Source organism: Eumetopias jubatus, unplaced genomic scaffold, assembly GCF_037043125.1.
Source record: "Eumetopias jubatus isolate StellerSeaLion01/CBP00866 unplaced genomic scaffold, mEumJub1_p1.0 scaffold_5, whole genome shotgun sequence".
Classification (NCBI taxonomy): Eukaryota; Metazoa; Chordata; class Mammalia; order Carnivora; family Otariidae; genus Eumetopias; species Eumetopias jubatus.
In genome coordinates, this window is record NW_028274811.1 from 79,723,526 (window position 1) to 79,745,711 (window position 22,186).

Here is a 22,186-nt window from a genome sequence, read left to right on the forward strand (position 1 = left end):
CCTTGTCTGGCCATAGTAGACTCCGTATATATTTGTGGGATAGATGGACATATGGGACGTATGGCTGGATGAATGGACAGATTTCACTGCCACTCTCCTCTTAGAGACTTCTGGTTTGTTTCCAGACTCCACTGTCTGCCCCTTCCCATTGGATCCTCTTTGCTTCTCAGTTCCATCAACATGTTCTTCCTAAAGGACCGCACTCATGATTTAATGCCCCACACCTCACTCACTTGCCGTAATATCACGTCTAAACAGATCAAATCGAAATTCACCTTGTCTCCCAGGCCCTTTCACTTTCATTACCTGACTTCATTCACTTTATCCCACTTCCTTTCTCAGAACTCCCTAAAATGTCACGTCTGTGCCTATTTATCCAGTCACCACACTGTCTCTGCTTCTACCACACTTGGTCCCACCTCGAGGTTTTGGTCAAACTAATTTTACAGCTTTGAGGGTCTTCCTCTGACTTGACTTTGTCTGAATTCTTCCCTTCATACACAGCGACTCAGCTTCTCTGTTCAGGGTCTCTCAGATGCTGAGAGAAGTCTAGGTCTCTTCCTCTGTTTTTGTGGTTTCTGTTTGATCATTTTTGAGATATTAAGAAATGCCAAACCAGGAGTGTAAAAGGAGGGATGTATCCTACAGGCTGGGTATTCACCATTGGTCTCTTCAGATGTACTTTCCACTCTTCTCCAGCCTACTCTGCTCCACAGGAGACTGACCTTTGTGGGTGCCGTCCGTAGGCTCCCTTGCTCTCTGCCTTCCAGTTGGCTCTAGTCAGTGGGAGGAACTGACAGAAGCCTGGAAAGCAGGAAGAGGAGGTCAGGGGAATTTATTTCCTTGGCTCTTTCTCTGTTGGGCAGCAGGTTGACTGTGACCACGTTTCTCTCCCTCTGCCGTAACTCCAGTTCTCTCTTAAGGCTAAAGCAGTTTCTGATTTTGACACCTGGTCCTCTTCTTGCCTCCCGTGTCTTTAAGTGGTAGCAGCTTGCTACTTTGTAAATCCCTAGAGGTTCAACGTTACCCACATGCTTCCTTTAACCTGGCCCACAGCTTTGTTTTTGGTTCCTTGGTGACATTTTCCTCATTTGTCCCCTTTGTTTTGCCTTCTGTTTCCTAAAGGAAGCTTGACTGATATATTTTAATGTTAAATACAGCAAATTAATACTCTTATTATAGAAATGGTACAGTGCCATTCACAAGAAAATGACAAGATTTATAAAATATGTTAAGTCTGTGAATTACAAGTGGTGGACAAATTGAAACTTGTAAGATAAATGCCCTCTTTTTTCAGTCTTGTCTGTCTGTCTGTCTGTCTGTCTCTCTCTCTGCATAATCTTTCTAGGAGAAAAGGCCCTCCAAATGTTAAGCCCAGCCAGATGGCCCTCCTCCCTGCCCCTGGACGGGTTCTATTAGGATCAAGTCATCATCACTCTTTACTAAGAGTAGGCTTTGCTTTCTTCATTAGATTTTAACGCTTCTGAAGGAAGAGAATTATTATTATCTATTTTTATGTCCCAGGATCAAAATATATATGGAATCAAGGTATGTTTGTTGTTTAGTTTGTTGGTTATTGTGTTAACGCCATTGATAGGCTGGTAGCAGAGATTGCCAGGGACAAACTGTATCTTCTGGATACAGTTTGAAAAGATACATGCACCCTTAAATTTATTGTAATATTTTCTTTACAATAGCCAGGTTATGCAAACAACCCAAGTGTCCACTGATGGATAAATGAATAAAAAAGATATACACACACATATACACACAATAGAATATTACTCAGCCATAAAAAATAATGAGATCTTGCCCTTTGAGACAACATGGTGGATGGGACTAGAGGGTATTATGCTAAGTGAAGTAAGTCAGAGAAAGATAAATACCATATCATTTCACTTATATGTGGAAATCTAAAATACAAAGCAAACAAACAGACTTTTAAATACAAAGAACAAACTGGTGGTTGCCAGAGGGGAGGGGGGGATGAACAAAATAGACAAAGGAGATTAAGAAGTACAAACTTCCAGTTTAAAATAAATAAGTCATGGGGCACATGGGTGGCTCCGTCGGTTAAGCATCTGCCTTCGGCTCAGGTCATGATCTTGGGGTCTTGGGATCAAGCTCCGCATCGAACTCCCTGCTCAACAAGGAATCTGCTTCTCCCTCTCCCTCTGCCCTTTCCCCTGGCCCCCACTCATGTACTCTCTGTCTCTCAAATAAATAAAATCTTTTTAAAAAAGTAAAAAATAAAAATAAATAAGTCATGGAAGTGAAAAGTACAGCATAGAGGATGCGGTCAATAATATTGTGATAATGTTCTATGTGACAGATGATGACTACACTTACCATGATGAGCACTGAGTAAATGTATAGAATTGTTGAACTAATATATTGTATGCTTGAAACTAATACAACATTGTATGTTAATTATACTTCAACAATAATAATAAAAAAGAAACTTTCCCCCATAAGCCATTTGATCACTCTTAAATTCAGTTTATTATGTTTATACAGTTTATGTTTTGTAACTGCTGGATATAAAAGATCAGATTTTCTCCTAACATCTACTAAGGGCTACTGAATATAGAAAACTAATTATATAATGATGACAGTTTGGGATTGTTTAGTTTTATTGTTGTTATTATGCACTCTGTGTGTTTGTATGTATGTGTATATGTTTATATGTATGTGTAAGTCTAAGAAAACATTAAAAAATGAAGCTGATCGGGGCACCTGGGTGGCTCAGTCGGTTAAGCATCTGCCTTCAGCTCAGGTTATGATCCTAGGGTCCTGGGATTGAGCCCCACGTCTGGCTCTCTACTAAGAGGGGAGTCTGCTTCTCCCTCTCCCTCTGCCCCTCCCCCTGCTCGTGCTCACTCTCTCTTTCTCTCAAATAAATAAATAAAATCTTTAAAAATAAATATAATAAAAAAATGAAACTGATTTTAAAATATTGAATTTATTCTTTCATTTAGAATTAGGTTTTCCCCTAATTTCCAAGCTGGCTTAAAGAAGGACACCAGTACTGAATGGAGTGCAGTTATTTATGTTTATTAATGTAAAATGAACTGATGACAAGTAAAAATATATCTGGAAAATGGACATTTGCAGTTTCTACAGCTATTTGGTTCATTGTAAGAATAACTCCATTAACTATATGATAAGTATCCACCTCTGGGAGTTGAGACACAAAGAGAAGACAACCTTTGTAGAGTCATTCCTTTTCTTGAATTATTAATATTGTCTTTCAATGGAAGTTGGAAAATTACAGTGGGATAAATTTGGTTTGATAGTCTTTTAAAAAAAAGCGTAAATGAAATCCTTAAAGGAAAAAATTACTCCACGCTCTGGAACTATTTTTGTAGGAATAGGCCCTTTATGAAAGGTTATTAGTCATGTAGTTTAAAAAAATTCAACCAACATCCACTACATACCCGGTTCTTATGCCATGTGGTCTTTGGGATAGCAAACAAGAATAAATCAAGGCTTCAGCCTTTAAAACACAATCTAATAACAAGAGACAGACTAGCAAACAAGGAGCTTTGTTCTAACTGCCTAATGTTGAAACAGAGAGGTTTATGACGTGCAAAGGAAAAACAAAGAATGTTCCGAAGAATATTTTTATATTTGATTTTATAGTTCCTCTTAGAAGTTGGAGGCAAAGGATGCAAATCTGTTGTAATGTTTCCTGTGTGAGTTGGAAGTCTAAGGAAAATGAATAGGTTGCAAAATCACTGTGAGGGTGGTGGAGAGAGACAGAATGACTTTGCCCTTGATCATTATAGTTAAATATATGACTTCATCATTAAACATAAGTACCCCATGCCTGTGGTACCTCTTCTTTTGAAGAAAAAAACATATTTTTTTTCAGAAGGCACAACTGTCTTTTTTTAAAACTTAGGATGAAATTGGTTTTCCATTTCTTATTTCCCTCAAAATCATCAGGTTTGCCAAACTGGGAATTTGGTGTTTATCCACTCTTGGTCCCTAAATCTTAGTGTATTTTGGCATCTAATTAAGAGATGCAGCAGAAAATGTCTAATTGAGCATATATTTAGTTGACATAATTATTTTACTAGACAAGAAGGCAAGGATTTCAAAAATTCTGAACATCGCAGATCAATACATTGAAATGGACCCAATTGCCCGAAGATTATCTACCACCAGTTAAATTTAGAATTATGAGGGTTTTGGTTTTTGTTCTCAGGAATATATTCTGTCAGGACCTATTGGTTGCCTACTCTACAAGCATTTTTCTCCCTTTCTTTTTTGATCTTCCATAGCCCAGAAAGTGACCCTTGATTAGACTACACCAATCAGGGTAATTCCTTTAACCTTAATACGATTGGTTTAGAGAACGCATGTGATACAGTTCTGGCCATTTAGATGTGAAGGGAATTCTGCTGGAAGCAAGTGCTTCTGGGAAGGCTTCACTCTTGAAATGGAACTGAAGTAAGAGACTTTCCCTCTGTTGGCCTTTGGGAATTAGTTTCTGAGACTATGATACTTACTGGAAGCTGCTGCAACCATCATGTAATCATGATGAAAGAATCCTACAGATGAAAGGCAATATACCAAATATGTTAAAACTGATAGATGGAAAGAACCAAAGTCCTTGATGACATCACACCACATATTATGTGAGAGACTGCATTTCTGTTTAAGCCAGTTTGAGTTGTTCTTCTGCAATTTGCAACCAAATGTCCTCTTTGTGGTCATAAACATCTTCTTAAGCCTCTTACATATGACAGAAGTTGTGTATTTGATTAACATGGTCTTTGTGATATGTCCTGGTATGAGCTCAGTTCATTATAAGGAGAAAAGGGCTGTTTTTGATAAACACTTTGATAGCCATAACCATGCATTGCCATTTTGCTTTTTTGAAATGTTCGTACCAATTTTAAGTACCGCAGTAAATGAAATAAAAATTCAGTCACCTTTCAGGTCAAAAAATTCTGTAAATCATTGCCATGAGTACATAAATATACTTGAGCCTTACAAGTTTATTTACATATTTTACATCTCTTCCATAGGAAATTTATCAGGCAATGGTATACCATACTGATGCCAGTTATTAATGCATTAACAAATAGTAAAAGTACAAATAATAAATTGATACATTAACTTACAAATTGTTCTTTGCTTATGTATGTAGCAGAATCACAATTCACACACTGCTCTTCAAGTATGCAAAGAAAATAAAGATTTTACTTTTTAAAAAACTGATCGAATTTAGCCTCTTAAGCTCCTGACCCTCTGAGTAGTAAGAGAAGAAAACCTTAAAAGTATCAGTTGAAGCGTATCCCACTCCCTTTGGGTTCAGACAATCATCCCAACTTTGATTAGGCTTTTTCCCTTCCTCCTTCCTTTTTTATTTGTCAGGATAATATCTGGGTATATGAAAAGGAGTGGTCTTACATGAATAGCCTTGGGCAGTGGAAAGGGTTTCAAATGAAGGGAATTCTTGGGCTCAGTTCTCTTCATTGGTATCAACTCTGACATCTCATCTGTGACTATGACTATGACTATGACATTAACTTCCTCTTGGCCAGAGATTTCCTTTCATTTTCTCCCCCTGTCTGGGAGAGTATTCTGCTATGCCTATTCTCTCCCTTTCCTAGCTAGCATTAGCCCTGCCTCCCTTCTTTGGAGCCATAATAACAGAATGGCTTCTGGGGAACCAAATGTGATTTATTTGGGAGAGAAATGTGAGTACAACAATTTTATATTTTCACAGTATTAATTTTATTACAGATATATAATACCGAAGACTTAGATTTTTGCTCAGAACTGTAACATTTATACAAGTATGCTGAAGTCATTTTTCTTCAGCCTTCTAAATCTTTGTCTTTTGTTGCTGTTGTTAGTGTTTTTTTTTTTCTTTCTTTTTTTTCAAGTTTATTTTTTTTAGTAATCTCTACACCCAATGTGGGGTTCAAACCCACGACCCTGAGATCAAGAGTCGCACACTCTTCTGACTGAGCCAGCCAGGCTCCCCTGTTTGTTTTTTCATTTTCCTTTTCACTGATGTTCTTTCCTGTTTCCCAATTTGGCGGAGGCCCTGTGACCATCACCAAAGGAGCTGGTGAGAGAACTTTGTGGTGATTCTGTGTACTGTTGCGGCAGGCATTTCTTTATTGGAAGGCAGTTAGATGGCCAACACTAGAGAGTCTGTGGGGAATTTCGATTGTGAGTATGGTGGGAGGTTTACAGAACTCTGAGAAGACCCTGAGTCATGAAGCCAGAGTATCCAGAGTCGTAGTCCTTGTAGGAGGAGCTACCAGGAGGAACTGGGTTCCTTAAAATAAGTTAGGAGTATTAACACACGAAGAAGTAGATGTCCAAATGTTAGAACTGAATTGTAGGCATCCCTGTGAGAACACTGCTAATGTATAGGTTTTAATTAGAGACATTGTCAACTACTTCTTTCTTGAAACATTCCCCTTTTTCAGCTTCTGGATATAACACTCTCCTGGTTTTTCTCCAACCTCCGCGGCTGCTCTTTCTTGGGCCAGCCACTTCACAGATCAGTCACTTGTCTTTTCTGTTTTCTAGTCTCCCAAAAAGAGCTTCCTCCACACCCATTGCCCAGTTACAGTCCAGCTTACATGTGGCATAAATTTACATTTCTAGGCCTCTGCTCTTAAATTAAGGAACTTTGACCCAACTTCCCATTTGATATTTACTTACAGATTTTTCAAAAGCTTTTTAAGGTCAATATGTCCAATGACAAATCCATTTTCTTCTTCAAACCTGGTCTTTTCGTGTTTTAGGTCTCAACTGCTATGAGTGCATTCAGTTACACACACCAATAATCTAGGAATCATCCTTGATATTGCCTCTTTCCCTCCCATTCAAATCCACTCCCAGGCATGTCTAGATGAGCATTTATTTATTTATTTATTTGTGATTTATTTATTGATTTGAGAGAGAGAGAGAGAGAGAGTGAGCACATGAGCAGGGGCAGAGGGAGAGGGAGACAAGCAGACTCACACTGACTGGGGAGCCAGATGTGGGGCTCGATCCCAGCACTCTGATATCATGACCTGTATCGAAATCAAGAGTCAAACGCTTAATCGACTGAGCCACCCAGGCACCCCTATTTTACCTTTTAAATGTCTCTAAAATCTGTTCTCTTTTCTCCTTCTTTAGTGCCAATACCCAGTTTCAAGCTAATATCACTTTTCTGAATAACTTTTACTCACCTTTTTACTCACCTCTCTAATTAATTTGAGCCTCCATGTCAGTTTCTTACAAAAAATTTCATTGGCTTCCTGTTGCTCTCAAGAAAAACAAAATAGAGGTACCTGGCTGGCTTATTTGGAAGAGCGTGGAACTTTTGATCTTGGGGTTGTGAGTTTGAGCTCTATGTTGGGTGTAGAGAGTCCAAAAATAAATAAATGTAAGAAGAAAAAAGAAAAACAAAATAAAACAACCAGAGTCCTTAACACAGACTACAAGGTCTAGCAGTGTGTACCCCACATCTCATTTTCCAGTCCAACTTAACTTGTTTCCCCTGTCTATATGCACTGACTTTTGTTTTCTCAGTCACATCAAATTCTCCCCAACTATAAGACCTTTGAAAATACTATTTCCTATGCCTAAAACTTTGCTAGTCCTCCTCATCTGTGTCGTTTCCCCTGAATTCCTGGTTTTTATAGCACCCTTTACTTCTCCCATGTATTATTTAAAACAGCAAAAATTTGACATTTATTTGTGTGATTATTTGTCTGCTCTGCTGACAGAGTGCAAGCTCTGTGAGGACAGAAACCATGTATACTTTTGCTCACAGTTTTATGGGAGTTGCCCAACAGATATGCTTGTTGAATGAATGAATGGGTGGGTGGAAGAATGGACTTCTACACAGACATTAAAAGAGATTTAAAGGTGGGCAAGTATTCATGAGATGACTCTGACAAGACATAAGGGAACAGCCCCAGAAAGAACAGAAATTGTGTAGACCACTTTGTTTTCTGATACTTCATTTTAAATTTCAAGAGAGTTGGATGCAACCGAAGTAGTACAGTAATTGACAGAGCTGTTCAATTCCAGAGCTTCTCTTCCATGACACCATATCGTCCTAGAGTCAAATGTAAGCCACTTAGCATAGAAATGTGGTGTTTGGGGGGTAGGGACTGTGGGACCTTCTGTGTTCTGAAATATCTGCAAACAGATTTGAGATAGTCATTTTCCAATCTGCTGCTAAAAGAGAGGGACATGGGTGTGACTAGTTAATGTTGGCACAAGGTTCAGAAAGCTTTCATTTTGGGGAAACTTGATGAAAAGCATAAACCACTGGCTTAGGCTTGGGGAAGGTAAGTAGTAGAGGTCATCAGCAACCCCTGTTGAGAAGAGTAGTTTCCTCTCACATAACTTCCTCAGAATCAGGAATCCAAGGAAGATCCCACCATAGGTGATTAATTATAGACTGTTATTAGTCTGTTCCTTTCTGTTTTCTCTTAAATGAAAGTGTGTGAATGCTCTAAGACAGATGTTCACTCATCAAAATATTTTTCCCTTCATCATTTGCTCATACAGATTTGTAATTCCCAAAGAAGAGCCCTTGCCAGGAAGTCGCTTCCACTTGAGCTACTTGGCATTAAGAATCTTGTCATCATCAGCCACAGTGCGATTATAGTTTAAAAATGCAGATGGGATTCTAGGATGAGTCAACTGAAGGATAAAATTCATATGAAAAAGTGATACTGTATAAAACCCTAATTAGGCAGCATCTATAATACAGGTTTCACTTCAGCCTTTTTAAAATTGTCAGTTTTTTGCCACCAAAGGAGGAAGGTACATGCAAAATTCAGCAAATATTTATAGAGCTCCCAGTGTATGCCAGATGGTATTCTAAATGCTTAGGATGCAAGACAGACATTATTACAAGAAGATTACATTCTAGATTGGGCTAAACATCCAAAAAGTTGGTGGGGCTTGAGCTTATAGCTTGACGTTTAGGACAAGAGTAGAGCATTTTGGAGAATACTTTCTTTTAGTCAATTTGGGAATGTCTTTTTAACATGAAATCTTCACTATGACTATTTCTTCCAGAGCTTAATGAATATAAACATAAAAAGACACATATTTTATATGTGTATGTTAAGGGAAAGACAACAGCAAAGGGAAAATTAGAATAGAGTATATACAAAGTGACAGTTTAAGGGATTTTATCTGTAAGTATCTTGAATTCTGGTTTTAGAGAGGTAGACTTGGGTTTTTTCTTTTTTTTTTAATTAAAAAGTTTATTATTCCTCAACTTCTCCCAACTTTGCAACATAAATATATATTGCTGGAGAAGTTTAATAGCCTGTTAAGCTTTTTAATATAGAATACATCTAAAATAGAAAGTCTTGTTTATCTTCTTTCTTGATTCTTTTATTTTCTCCAGATTCTTATTTAAATTCCAATTAACATGCAATATAATATTGTTTCCTGGTGTAGAATTTAGTGATTCATCACTTACATAAAATACCTGGTGCCCTCCTTAATCCCCATCACCCATTTAGCTCATTCCCCCCGGCCACCTTCCCTCCAGTAACCCTCATTTTCTTCTCTATAGTTAAGAGTCTGTTTCTTGGTTTGCCTAGAGAGGGAGACTTTTTAAGCCTGAGCTTTGCTCCAGAAAGGCATTTGTGGTCTGCTATAATTTTCCTTTGCTTTAGCTTTCTTTTATACTAGGATGATGTTGAAAATACAGACTACTGTGTCAGTTTAAGCTTAGTAAGCGTGCATTAAAATCACTTTGGGAAATTTGATTCCATTTTCAAACTGGACCAACTAAAAGAAAACTTTGCAAAACAATTTTCCAATTGCTTCCTTCCTCTCCTAACTAGGATGCTTGTCAAAGAGGCCTTATCATGGGGCGCCTGGGTGGCTCAGTCGTTAAGCATCTGCCTTCGGCTCAGGTCATGATCCCAGCGTCCTGGGATCGAGCCCCACATCGGGCTCCCTGCTCGGCGGGAAGCCTGCCTTTCCCTCTCCCGCTCCCCCTGCTTCTGTTCCCTCTCTCGCTGTGTCTCTCTCTGTCAAATAAATAAATAAAATCTTTAAAAAAAAAAAAAAAAGAGGCCTTATCATATTCTCAGCCTTTGCCTCGTGGGACTGCCAACACTACTATCAGTGCCTGAGGTTTCCACTGGTTCTTCGCAGAGCTCAAGTTATTTAAACCCGAAGTGAGGGGGAGCCTAGGTGGCTCAGTCGGTTAAGCATCTGCCTTCTGCTCAGGTCATGATCCTGGGGTCCTGGGATCAAGCCCCAGGTCGCTGCATGGAGCCCCAAGTCGTGCTCTCTGCTCAGCAGGCAGTCTGCTCCTCCCTCTTCCTCAGTTCCCCCCACCCCACCCCCCGCTCATGCTTGCTCTATCTTAAATAAATAAACACAATCTTAAAAAAAAAATACATAAACCCAAAGTGAGTACTGTATGAAAATGAAGGGCTTTCGTGGAGCCTCCACAGTTTGTGTGGATCGGATTTAAACTGTGCATGATCTTGGTTGGTGAAGAGGGTACTACTTGCTTTGCAAGCAACAACTCAAAGGCACAAAGTCACAGTTGCCACCATGAGATGGCTTCACTGCTCTGGTTATTTAACAAGGGACGGCGGAGAAAAGTCACCAGAGACCACGCCATACACAGTATAGTATCTTTACGGGTTGTGGCCTATTCACAGAAAACAACCCTTTGCAAACAGCCGCAGAAATAACCATATCCGGGTAAAACTGGGTCATGTTGTCTATTTATATGCCTATTTGTGTCACCACATTGGAGAATCTCCTTAAGAAATGTTGTCTGCAGGGACCCTTTTAAGTCCAAACAATATAAGGGCAGTGAGGATATTATCTAATCAGGATCAAATCATAGTGTTCAGCACTAGAATCTGAATGGTACCTCTGGTTTCCCAAAACAAAACTTACTGATTTTATGTGAACAGATGGTTTTGTTTGTACCATATTAATTTAAATAAGCAGTTGATTTTATTAACTACTTATTCTGTAGAAACTACTGCATTTCTGTCTCACAAACAACTAAATCAAAATAAAGAACACTTTTTACATAATGTAAGCAAGGTGTTACTGAACCCTTTTGTCTACATGAGAACTCTTGGTTTAAAATGGGTGATAACAGGGGCGCCTGGGTGTCTCAGTCGGTTAAGCATCTGCCTTCGGTTCAGGTCATGATCTTTGGGTCCTGGAATCGAGCTCCCTCTTGGGCTCCCTGCTCAGTGGGGAGTCTGCTTCTCCCTCTCCCTCTCCCTCTGCCCCGTCCCCCTGCTCCTGCACACTCTCTCTCAGATAACTAAAACACAATCTTTTAAAAAATGGGTAATAATAGAATATAATAGGAGTTCTTTGGCAATAAGCACTTTTCTTTCATTTCTAGCACACTTCTTTTGTCAGAAAAATGTGCTTTTCTTGGATAGTTCCAGTAGCAGCAGTAAAGAGGCATCAGCAATATCATCATATCCCTTTTGATTCAGATTTGGCTGATGTGCCATAACAGCACTGGGAAACGTGGCTATGTAGATTCACATTATTTCTCCCTTTTTGTACCTCTGAGCCTTATGTTAGCAGTTTGAATCAACAGCATTTTACAGACACTCCCCTGGCACCAAGCTCAGATACTGCGTTCTTCCCACAGAGAGACAAAGAGGATTCAATGATGATATATGGAAAATTGTGAAAGGTTGTACTGCTGGTTTGGGTTGAATTATGGAAACATCCTCTCTGGGACTGTGTGTTCAAATGAAGAAACTATTATAATGGGCAGTAAGGTGCTGTTTTTGTGTCTTCAGAATGTGTTAGAGAGAAACACTGATCTGAGTTATGTATATGCTTTCAAATAGCTTTACTTTGCAGAAACAAAATAATGGCAAAATTAAATCTCTGTAGTTCTAGTCTAGTTCTTTGCAGCTTGTCAACAAGCTTTCATGAGATACTCTCAGATGCTATTGAAAATTTAGGGGACTGGGACTAAAACTTCTTGTTAAATTTTATGTCTCTTGGATTCCTTTATTTCTCCCCTTAAGCAAGTAAACAACAAAAGTTGTGTCTAAGAACTGATATTCTCTTTTCAAATATTAGAGAGATTTGAAAAACAACCTCTGTCCAACCCTTGTGGACAGAGAAGTGTTTTAATGTACTGGGTTCAAATTCCATTTCATAAGTTTTGGGAATTTTGTTTAATCACAAACAACTTACCTGTTTGAACTTCAGTTTTATATCTTTAAAACAGTGTCTGTAACATCTACCTGGCCGTGTTATCATGGGAAATAACTATGATGGAAAGCTTCTAGAATAAAGTAGGAGGTTCAATAAATGTTTTCCCTTTGACAAGGTATCATATGCTAAATATTGATCATATGTTTAAGTCAGTTGAATTTGTTTTGTATTGTTTACAAAGGGTGTGGGGTTATATTTATCTGATCAGGGTACTGTTAAATAATGTTCTCTATGGTTATCCTGCAAAAAAGAAAAACATAACTGGTTACTTGTTCGTATCAGTGATATAATGGTTTTGTTACTTTGAAAAATGTATTGTCCCAGTTTTCTTAATATTGTTGTCTCAGAAGGCTTTGTTTTTTTAAAAAAGTTTCTCGATCGCAGGGTTGGTAGTAGTTAACTATGTGATTATATGCTATTATAGCCTTAAATTCTTATACTGACTACTGCTTACAGCATGGAGTTTAAATTTAAAGTAACTATCCCTTCTTGGTGACCTGCTATAGAAATTAACCTATATTGATGAAACAGTATTTTGTAATCACCTAAATAATCTTTCTTTCCCTGTGCTATAATGAGTTCATAATAGTTTGGCAAAGGCTATTGTCCAATCCATTCTTCAGCAGATTACCTGTCTTGTAAAAAAAAAAAAAAGAGTTATTCATTTACTTATGAAGAGCCTTACATTTAATTTTAAATATAGGATTTAGTCTCATAGTTAGAGAAAAAGAGATATGAAGGTTCAGAGGACCCTCCAGAATCATGTTTAACTAGATTAAAATGGCAAGAAACTAGATTAATGGCAAGAAAGTGGCAGGAAAGATACACAGTTATCTCTAATCATCCTGAAGGTGTAAACTTGAGGACTTTTAATCCTTATTCCACACTACCTCAGTGGCCTTAGGTAGATCAATAACCTTTCTGTGAATCAGTTTCCATTTCTGTAAAAAATGATGCAGTGCCTGTTAGTCCTACTCACAGCATAACTGTGAGAAGAAAATGAAGTAATACAAAAAGAGTGCTTGTTCAGACCCAGCCAGCCTAAGGGGGACAGAACTTGGCCCTGAGTCATCTTTAAGATATGGCTTCTCCAGTTAAACCCTGTAAATGACCCTCAGGGCCATACCTTCCTTACAGAGATCTTGAGCTCTCAACTTAATTCTAGGAACCAAACTATATTACCAGAATACTATAGAACAAAATCACTGATACCTTTTACACTTGCAGAGAAAAGAATGTATTAATTTTTGTTATTCTCGGTTCTGTTGAACTGGTCTTCAGAGCTTTCAGCTGAAGGCTAATTATTGATTTGATACACACTGTATTTTTTAGTGTGCTCATTTTTAGAAAAAAAAAGTTTTTACCTTATTTTCTTCTAACAGAATTATTCTTTATCTTGAAAAATGGGGCATGAGTAAAATCCTAAATCAGAGAATAAGGGGGCATGGGACACCATTGATGCAATGTGTAATACAGACTTTGCTCTCCCAAAATAATTTTGCCAAATGCGATTTTTTCTGCAGAGGATCTCCCTCATCTCGTCTTCATTTTTTATTTTTTAAACTGGCTTCAACAGAACAGAAAAGAAACCATTGAAATCTGAATATATTCTCATTTTCAGAGAACTTATAAGCCAAGAAATAAAAATTGACAGAAGGAGGACGTTCCCAGGTTATTCTGTCCTTTAAAATTGCACAGTTGCTGATAAGAATAAGAATTACAATATGGATTTGATCAGTTCTGAGTATAATAGTAGTTTCCTTTTTTCTGTACATGGAACCATTATTGTTTTTAGTTGTTTATTTATTTTTTTTAAAGATTTTATTTATTTATTTGACAGAGAGAGAGCAAGAGAGGGAACCCAAGCAGGGGGGGAGTGGGAGAGGGAGAAGCGGGCTTCCCGTTGAGCAGGGAGCCCGATGCGGGGCTTGATCCCAGGACCCTGAGATCATGACCCGAGCTAAAGGCAGATGCTTAACCAACTGAGCCACCCAGGCACCCCTGGTTGTTTATTTTTAATCAAAAGAACCAACTTTTTGAATTTGATGTATGTATTTTGTCCTATAACTTAAGTATTCCAAAAACAGCTTGAAGTGGCTTATAATGAAATGAAAGATAAAATAAACCAAAAACAAGTCCAAATATGAAAGAACTTTTGTTTGGTGTGTGTTTAATTGCAACCTTTGATCCTTTCTTATTGTAAATATGTGCTTAGCTACTTTAAATTGACTTTTCTTTTTATATTTCCTTGAAGTCATTAATTGTTCATAGTGCTTTGAATGCTCTGTAACGCATTATTCAGGCTACCTTGTTCAGATTCCAGCTCCTGCACTTGTTAGTGTCAAAAGGTACATCAGGTGGACATGGATTAAAGTGGTAAAGACAGATTTTCTTCAAAAATTACCATTGTGATAGTGAAGGAGGTCCAGTGTGAACTGAAGTCAACTCTGCCAAAACAAAGGACAGAAGACCTTTGGAGTCTGGGGGCGGGGAGGGCAAAGCACTGAGGAGTATTGCGGGGGGGTGGCTCCTGGGACTCGGCCATCTGGATTTGTTCATTGGCACCTATCTAGAGGAAAAACAAGCTTTTCATATCTTCATGACAGGAAGCAGTGATGGAAGTTAGAGCAAGGCATCCACTGGCTGAGAACCAGAGCAGAATTGTCACATTGAATGTGAGAAGACAGTTCTGGGTGATGGAAGGTTCACATCTCAGAGAGGCAGAGCAAAGTTTTACAATTGCCAGCTTTCTTTCTTTCTTTCTTTTTTTTTTTTAGAGGATTACATATTAAATTGCCAGCTTTCTAAAGCAACTACGCTAAGAGGGGTTTCAAGAGCCTATCTGCCTAGTGCCAGGTTTTGGCTAGAACAAACAGAACAGTTACTTAGCCTCTGTTTGCCTCGGTTTCCTCATCTGTAAAATGGGGTGAATAATAGTATTATATCACAAAGCTATGTTTTGAGGATTAACGAAGTTAATACATATAGTGTTTAGAACAGTGCTGGCACATAGGAAGCTCTCAGTAAATGTTAGTTATTATTTTTACTATCTTTAAAGTGGAGTTCATAATAGTATCTATCTACCATGTTTGATTATTTTAGTTATTAAATGATATAATCTGTTGAGAACTATGCCTGGCACATACTAAGCATTCAGTAACTGTTGGCTTAGCAATAGTAATAGTAGCAACAGCAGCTATCGTAACCACGAATAGCTTCCAGCCCTGAATTACTCATAGCTCAGGAGGGCCAAATAGAAAAGAATCTTACACTTACTGTTTTTTATGTTAGAATGGAGTTTCGTGACAGTAGTAATTCAGAGATTGGAAAAATATTTATGAGCAATCTTGTACATGATTATAAGACCTTTAAGCATTATTTTGCCATTATATTTCTCGGGTTTTGAATACACAGTCCACATCTCTATCATTTATGTAGCTTAACCTCCTTGCTGTGCAATCTTCAACATTTCCCAGCACGTTTCCTTCTTAGCAAAATAAAGGTGAATCTAAATAATTATAACGAAACAAAACAGTTTGCTCAATTGAGAAAAAAATGGCAATATAAAGGTAGTAGTGAAGACTAAATCTTCTTTCTTGAATTTTTCAAAGTTTAACATGCTGATTTGAGGTGTATGTGAACTTCTACCCAACACAGAATTTTAAAAAGAGGTACAAATTTCACCATTTTTCAGTGCTAACCAGTAGGTTTAGTAATACGCAGATGATCTCTGTCTGTGTTTATGGATTCTCTTGATTCCAGCACTGTATGGTGTTAACCCATGAAGTATGAATTATTAAATGAGTTTAGTCTATATTTGTATTGGGCATATGATCAGCCATGGCACATAGTTCCCTGCATAGGCTCTTCCGCTAAGGAAGTGGAATGCATAGGTCAACAGAAGCCCGTTCTCTTTAAATTGCAATTTTTATCACTAAAAATTCTTAATGTTAATATATTTGATGGTGGAAAATTGGCCATTTAGATAAGAGACTAGCTGCTGGAAAAGAAAGAATAACGAGTTAGTGTTGATTTCGTCAATGTACTACATAAAAACATTAAGGGAGAATAACCAAATATTATATTTTAAGACCAACTTTTATTCATTGTACTTCTCTAGTTAATATTTGAGCACTTGTAAAGTGATTCAGGAAATTAAATATTTAATTATGCATATAGTGAAGGTGGTCAGCACTAACTCCTACCACTTTAAAGTCAAGTGCATTAAAGTGTTTCACTCTTTTTATAGAAGCATCTTAACTGTTGCCTTTTAACTGTGACAGTACTAGAAATATCACTTGTGATAATTGGTCTTATAAATAGGATTTGAAATTAATTAGGAAAGAGTCCTAGAAAAATGTTTGGAGTACCTATGTACTAGACTTGGCCCTTCCATTACTTTGGTCCCACCCAATTGGTAGGCAACTTTAACTTCCTGGGCCAGTAGTTCCTTTTCAGTCATAGAGCCCATGCTTTTACTCGTTTTTTTTCTTCTTTACTAGCAGCAGATTAATTCAGATTTCGTATCTTTCTTTCCCTAATAGTCTGATACATACTTCTGCATGTCATTGCGTTTGCCAGTGGATGAGGAAGCCTTTGTGAGTAAGTATTAATTGGATGGTGTGCTGGGGTGGGTGGTTGAAGGGAGGGCAGCTATTTGAAGTCAGTGAAAGGTTCTCTTTGATGGTTATGAACATATTAATCTTTTACTGTCAGTTTCTAAAATGCATTTATCATGCCTAATGCAGAAACAAACTAGAGAGAGCCACTCAGAGACAAGATTACAAACTGTATCTGGAGACATTCATGAGTAATAGTAGTTAAGGAGTTGCATGCAGATGTCAATGGTTGCCAACACCGTGTGGTCCCATTTGTATAGTATTGGCTTTCTGTCTGTGGCTGGATGCTTAATTCCACTCCACTCAACAGACTGTTTATTTACCTGCTGGTTCATGCTATAAATTGACTGTACTTAGACTCAACATCAGGGAATTTAAGGTTTTACCTGTCAAACAGTAGATGGATAGAAAGGAAGGAAGGAAGGATTGAGAGAAGGAAAGAAGGGAAGGAGGGAGATGGGGGAAAGGAAGGAACATTGGTCCTGTTGTTTATATTATAGAATAAGAGGAGTCATACATAAATGGCTGGTCCTTCCCCAGCTGAGGTTTTAAATCGGATAGGAAAAGTGACAAAATGCCATCTGTTTTCATCTAGGTTGTTTTAATTGAAATATCCCTATGACAGACTTTTAACTGTTTAGGGAGAAGGTGTGATTGGCAAATTATTGATGGACTTGTTCTTTTTCTCCCCCTGCTTTACTTTACTTTTCTGGTTTGAGATGTTGATTTTGGAGAGAAAGTAATGGTAATGAGAGTTGTGCTTTGGTCCCATGAAACTAATCTGCAAGTGGACTGTCTGAAATGGCTATTATTTGAATTATAAAATGTGTACAGTTGCCTCGGGGCCATCTGAGGATGAATTTTCATGAGGTGTTCCCACAGGAATATACATTATAGACCTGAAAAGCCAGACCAATGTGCATTTTTTCCCCCACACACTTTGGTGGCAATTCCAACAGAAAATACAACTTATAACAGCACTCTGAAAATTTGTTCCCATAGTTAATTCCTAAGAATGAAAGTCAGACCTTGAGAAGGTGAGTGTTGCCTGAGTGTCCTTACTTTGTATAATAATTGAATATTACCAAGAAAAAAAAAGTAGAAAGGACAGTGCTCCCAAATCCTGAACTCTATAAGACAGAGAATAACTTAAATTCTTAATTGTAGTGCCTCGTGTAATGCTAAATGTGATTTAGGATACGAATTCGTCATTAAGATATCAACAATAAAGCTTTCCTCAATTTGATATCCACATTTTTGGCAGCCTAGGAGAAAATAATATTTACTCGCTGAAAGGCATTTTTGTGTCAAGTTTTTTTCTTTACTGATTTGATATTTTCTTTCCAAGTTCCAGGAGAGTCTTGATTGCTCCTGTTTCACATTTGCTTAGAAGAAAAGGCCAGTCTCCATATCTATATAAATATAAGAGTCATGTTTCACAGCAACATTATGGGTCTCACATTAATAGGTTACTGATTTGTTTCTGGAGGGTGGTGGTAGTATATGATTTCAGAGCTGGTGACTCTAGGGACTATAAATACATATCCTGGAATGTGTTCTTGCTCTCCTAATATAAATGTGTTTACTTCCACATAAATTAAAAATGAAAAGTACAAGTGAATATATTCAGTCAAGGAAAATATTCATAGGAAACTCATAAAGGACTATATTAGAACTAGAGTACTAAACGTTTCTGCATTTTCTTAGGCACTTCCCTTCTAAGATTAAACTATTCCGAGTTCTGAGGTCCTTAAAGGAGCTTGTGAGATTAATAATTATTTTCAGTATCTTTTTCTTTCTCTTTATTGCTGGGAGAATTGCATGAATACTAAAGATTTTGTCACTTGTTCAAGTCCTTTAATGTACTAGCCCCAGGCGATTTGTGGTTACCATTATCTTGCATAATCCAGCAACCGTAGGTGTTTAGGTGTAAGCAAATTAGAACTGGAAAATTGCAAACCAAAGAGAAATACCAAACAGTCATTTATATAAGGGAATAAGTAAGGGGAAGTTTGCGTGTATTGTCTCATTCTTAGGACAACCCTGAGAGTAGTCCCATTTTATAGTTAGAGAAACAAAGACAGGAACATCTCTTTCTTTGATTTAATCAAATGGTAGGATGGAGTAGTAGTAGTAAGGATATATAGAATCCTTACTCATACAATCAGCTCATTACCACCTGTTTACTAAGGGCCTACCAACACTAAGATACTTAGAGCTAAGCATGAGTAAGCCATTTTATGGAGGAGGAAACAGAGGGTCCGAGAGATCAAAGAACATGCCCAAGCTTTTTACTATGTATTCCCCTACCTGTATGCTGTTAAAATCGTAACAGATTTATCTATATGTGAGGATAGTGAATCAAAGAAGAAATGGAAGAAGTTATCAAATGGATAGATGGAGCCAAAATACAGCAGTAGCACATCTCTGTCTTCCTCGCATCAAATACAATTACTCTTTCATTCCCTTATCTTCACTCGCTAATGGGAACACAGCTTTGCCAAAAAGACAAATAAACCTCAAACCATCTTGCAAGATGAAACCCAGTACACATGAAGATTAAAAATTTACGGAAGGAAAAGGGTTTGAATGCATAGGTTGTATATTGTCCGCCTTGTCTCAGAGTATTTCTAGGATGCCCTCTATGGTTTGGTCATAAGTAGGTTTTCCAGATTCCCAAAGTGAAAGTTTTGCTAGTGGTAACCAAGGCTTTGCCACGATTGAAAAATATGGGTTGTCCCAAATTCTAGGTCTCAGGATGCCTTATCAGAAGATTAGATATGGTTGAAATGAGCTCTTATAAAGGCTTTAATACTTTATTTCTTTTCTTAAGACATTTATCAGTGTTATACTTTCTGCTTTCATTATCTGTGCCTCTTCAGTTTTTGAATGCCCCCGGGGTATGTGCAACCGGATATGGTGGGGGACTCAATATTGTTTGCTTCATACATGAGGGAACACTAAACAAGTGTTTTGCTTGACCATTTTTAAGGCAATATATCATATAGTGGACAATTTACCTTTTTGCCTTTAATTACACTCTTATTTGAACATAAAGGAATAATTCTTTTTTAAGAAAAACCACTTGTTCATAAATTCGGCAAACTTTAAAATTCTACTGTGTGCCAGATATTGGGCAAGGCAATGGGGATGTGAGGTATAATATAAATTCAAAGAAATTACAGCCTGGCAGAGTTCTAGAAGACAAGAATACAAATATTATAACATCTGAAGAGAACTTTCTCCTTTGGCTTTTCAAATTTCTAAAGAAAATCACAAAAGGCAGAGTACAATTCAGATTGCTTATTAGGACTAAAACAAACTCTCTTGATGGTGTTAAAAGCCAGAATTGCTTTTGAATAATTCATAATTTTGGCTTTCTGCTTGTGTGACTAGTTATGTAACTCATTTTAGATAAACATACTTCTTCATTTTGAGAAGATACCGTCACAATTGTCATAGAATTTATATGTGCATATGCTTGTCATATTTACGTATGAGCATACACAACATCTTTGATGCATTTATGTGTCTCCATTGAATTATTAAATGTGAATTAAATAGTTGTTTGGGGAAATACAATAATGAAGATAAATATAATTTTTATGCTTTGAAAAAAATCATTGCTTTCCCTAGAGCATTGCTTTTGTTTATTGTTTTAATAAGAAATCACAGATTGGAATGGGTGAAGGTATGATAAAATCTGCATTTGACCACTGAACCGTGATGCTGTCTAAAAGGTGTTTTACAGACACTCAGAGGAATTGACTCTGACAGCAGCCCACTCAGCCAAGAAATTTGACTGTCATCTTCATCCACTTGCTTTCCCTCACATGGGTGACCAGTAAATAAATGTGTCTTTTCCTTAGTGAATGATGGCAGGTCCCTATCTATCAAATTGCACTATACAAATGAGATAGAAGCCATTGAATTTAGAAATAGGTGAAATTAATCTAGTGATTCATTGCTCTTCGTTTTCTTGGGTTTCTCTCTTGAATGTAGAACAAAGTCTACTGCAGAACAGCACAGTTAGACTTGAGTATTTTCAAATATGACCGTTTCTAAACAAAGCACATATTCAGGTGATACTGGGTCCCTGTGTCAGAAAATACAGGAACATCTAATTTTGATCATGCTTATGGGTCATTACATAAAGTCATTATATGACTATAAAGACCAAGGTCTGGCAGGATAATCACATTTTATGGCCTGATGTGTATTTGTACATGCGTGTGAGTCTCCCTCCGCATGCAGTGACTCTGTCACCTTTCTGTTTCCAATTAGTTGACTGCATATCCTTTCCTTTCTCTCTTCACTCGGGATTTTCTCCAACGTGAAAAGTGTAGGCTCTCTCTCCACAGGACCATTGGGTACCTTCCCGCAAGCACCCTCGGAAGCTTTTCTAGTTTCTGAGTGGAAGTTACTTGGAGAGATAGCACAAATAAGAGCTACACTTATAGGTCTCTGATGAGCAGGTAAAATCTGATTTGCTTGGTCATAATCAGGAAGGAGAAGCTGCAGCTGTCCGCCTATTCTCAGAGTATTTCCAGGATGCCCTCTATGGTTTGGTCACCCAAATACCACATTTCCAACACGACGACCCCTGATGACCCCTAGGTTTTTTTTTTTTTTTTTCAGGTGATAAAACAAAGGGAGAGGGAGGAGTAGGAACCAACTCATTATCTTTTATAAAGCTGAGAGTTAAGAATGTCTTGGGGATCACCAGAAAGTAACTGACACTTGGACAGTGCTGTTTTACTGCAGTAATGTCAAGATACCACCCACCCCCCAGCGCTCCCAGGAAAATGGCCAATTCAGAAAGCGCAGGTTTGAGTCAGATTTGTTGTGTGAATGCCCTTCATTAGCGGGGGGTTCGTCGCATTTTGACAGTCATTCGGAAGTAGTCATTTCAGCTCTTTCAATGGGGCTGACTTCAGGGACCAGCTCTAAGAAGGTTGAATATGAACTGTTGTAGTCAGACCAAACATCATGTGATAGACAGAGAGGATTTTGTCTGCATCTGGGAAGATAGTCCATTTGGGTCTGCAGAGGAGAGGAGAATATTCCAGTGGCCAATGGTCTGACTGATGAAGGAGCACACTGGGCTCAAGTGTGAGCCTCACCACCTGCCGGCCACATGGTCGCACACGAGTGACTCAGCCTGTCCGTCCTCAAGGCTCAGCTGCTTGAGGGGAAAGGACCAGACTGCTAGGGTCCTTGTGAGCAGTGAGGGAGCCTGGCCTTGGGGCAAGCCCTCAGTAACTGTTAGTGGTTAGGGATGGTTATTAAGTGCAGAGGGCTGCCCCCCCCAGAGTACAGAGTGGTGCAGGCAGCTATCATGTTGC

The 22,186-nt window shown here is 38.1% G+C and overlaps 1 protein-coding gene across 3 annotated transcripts in view; it reads left to right on the plus strand.

Annotated features, from left to right (window-relative positions):
• The window catches only part of PAM (peptidylglycine alpha-amidating monooxygenase), a 277,506-nt gene that overhangs the window by 144,638 nt on the left and 110,682 nt on the right, over positions 1-22,186 (plus strand). For all 3 annotated transcript variants that reach the window (XM_088023415.1, XM_088023413.1, XM_088023414.1), the window contains one exon: positions 16,767-16,824. In XM_088023415.1, the coding sequence (XP_087879541.1) occupies positions 16,767-16,824 (58 nt within the window). The remainder of the gene's footprint in view (positions 1-16,766; positions 16,825-22,186) is intronic.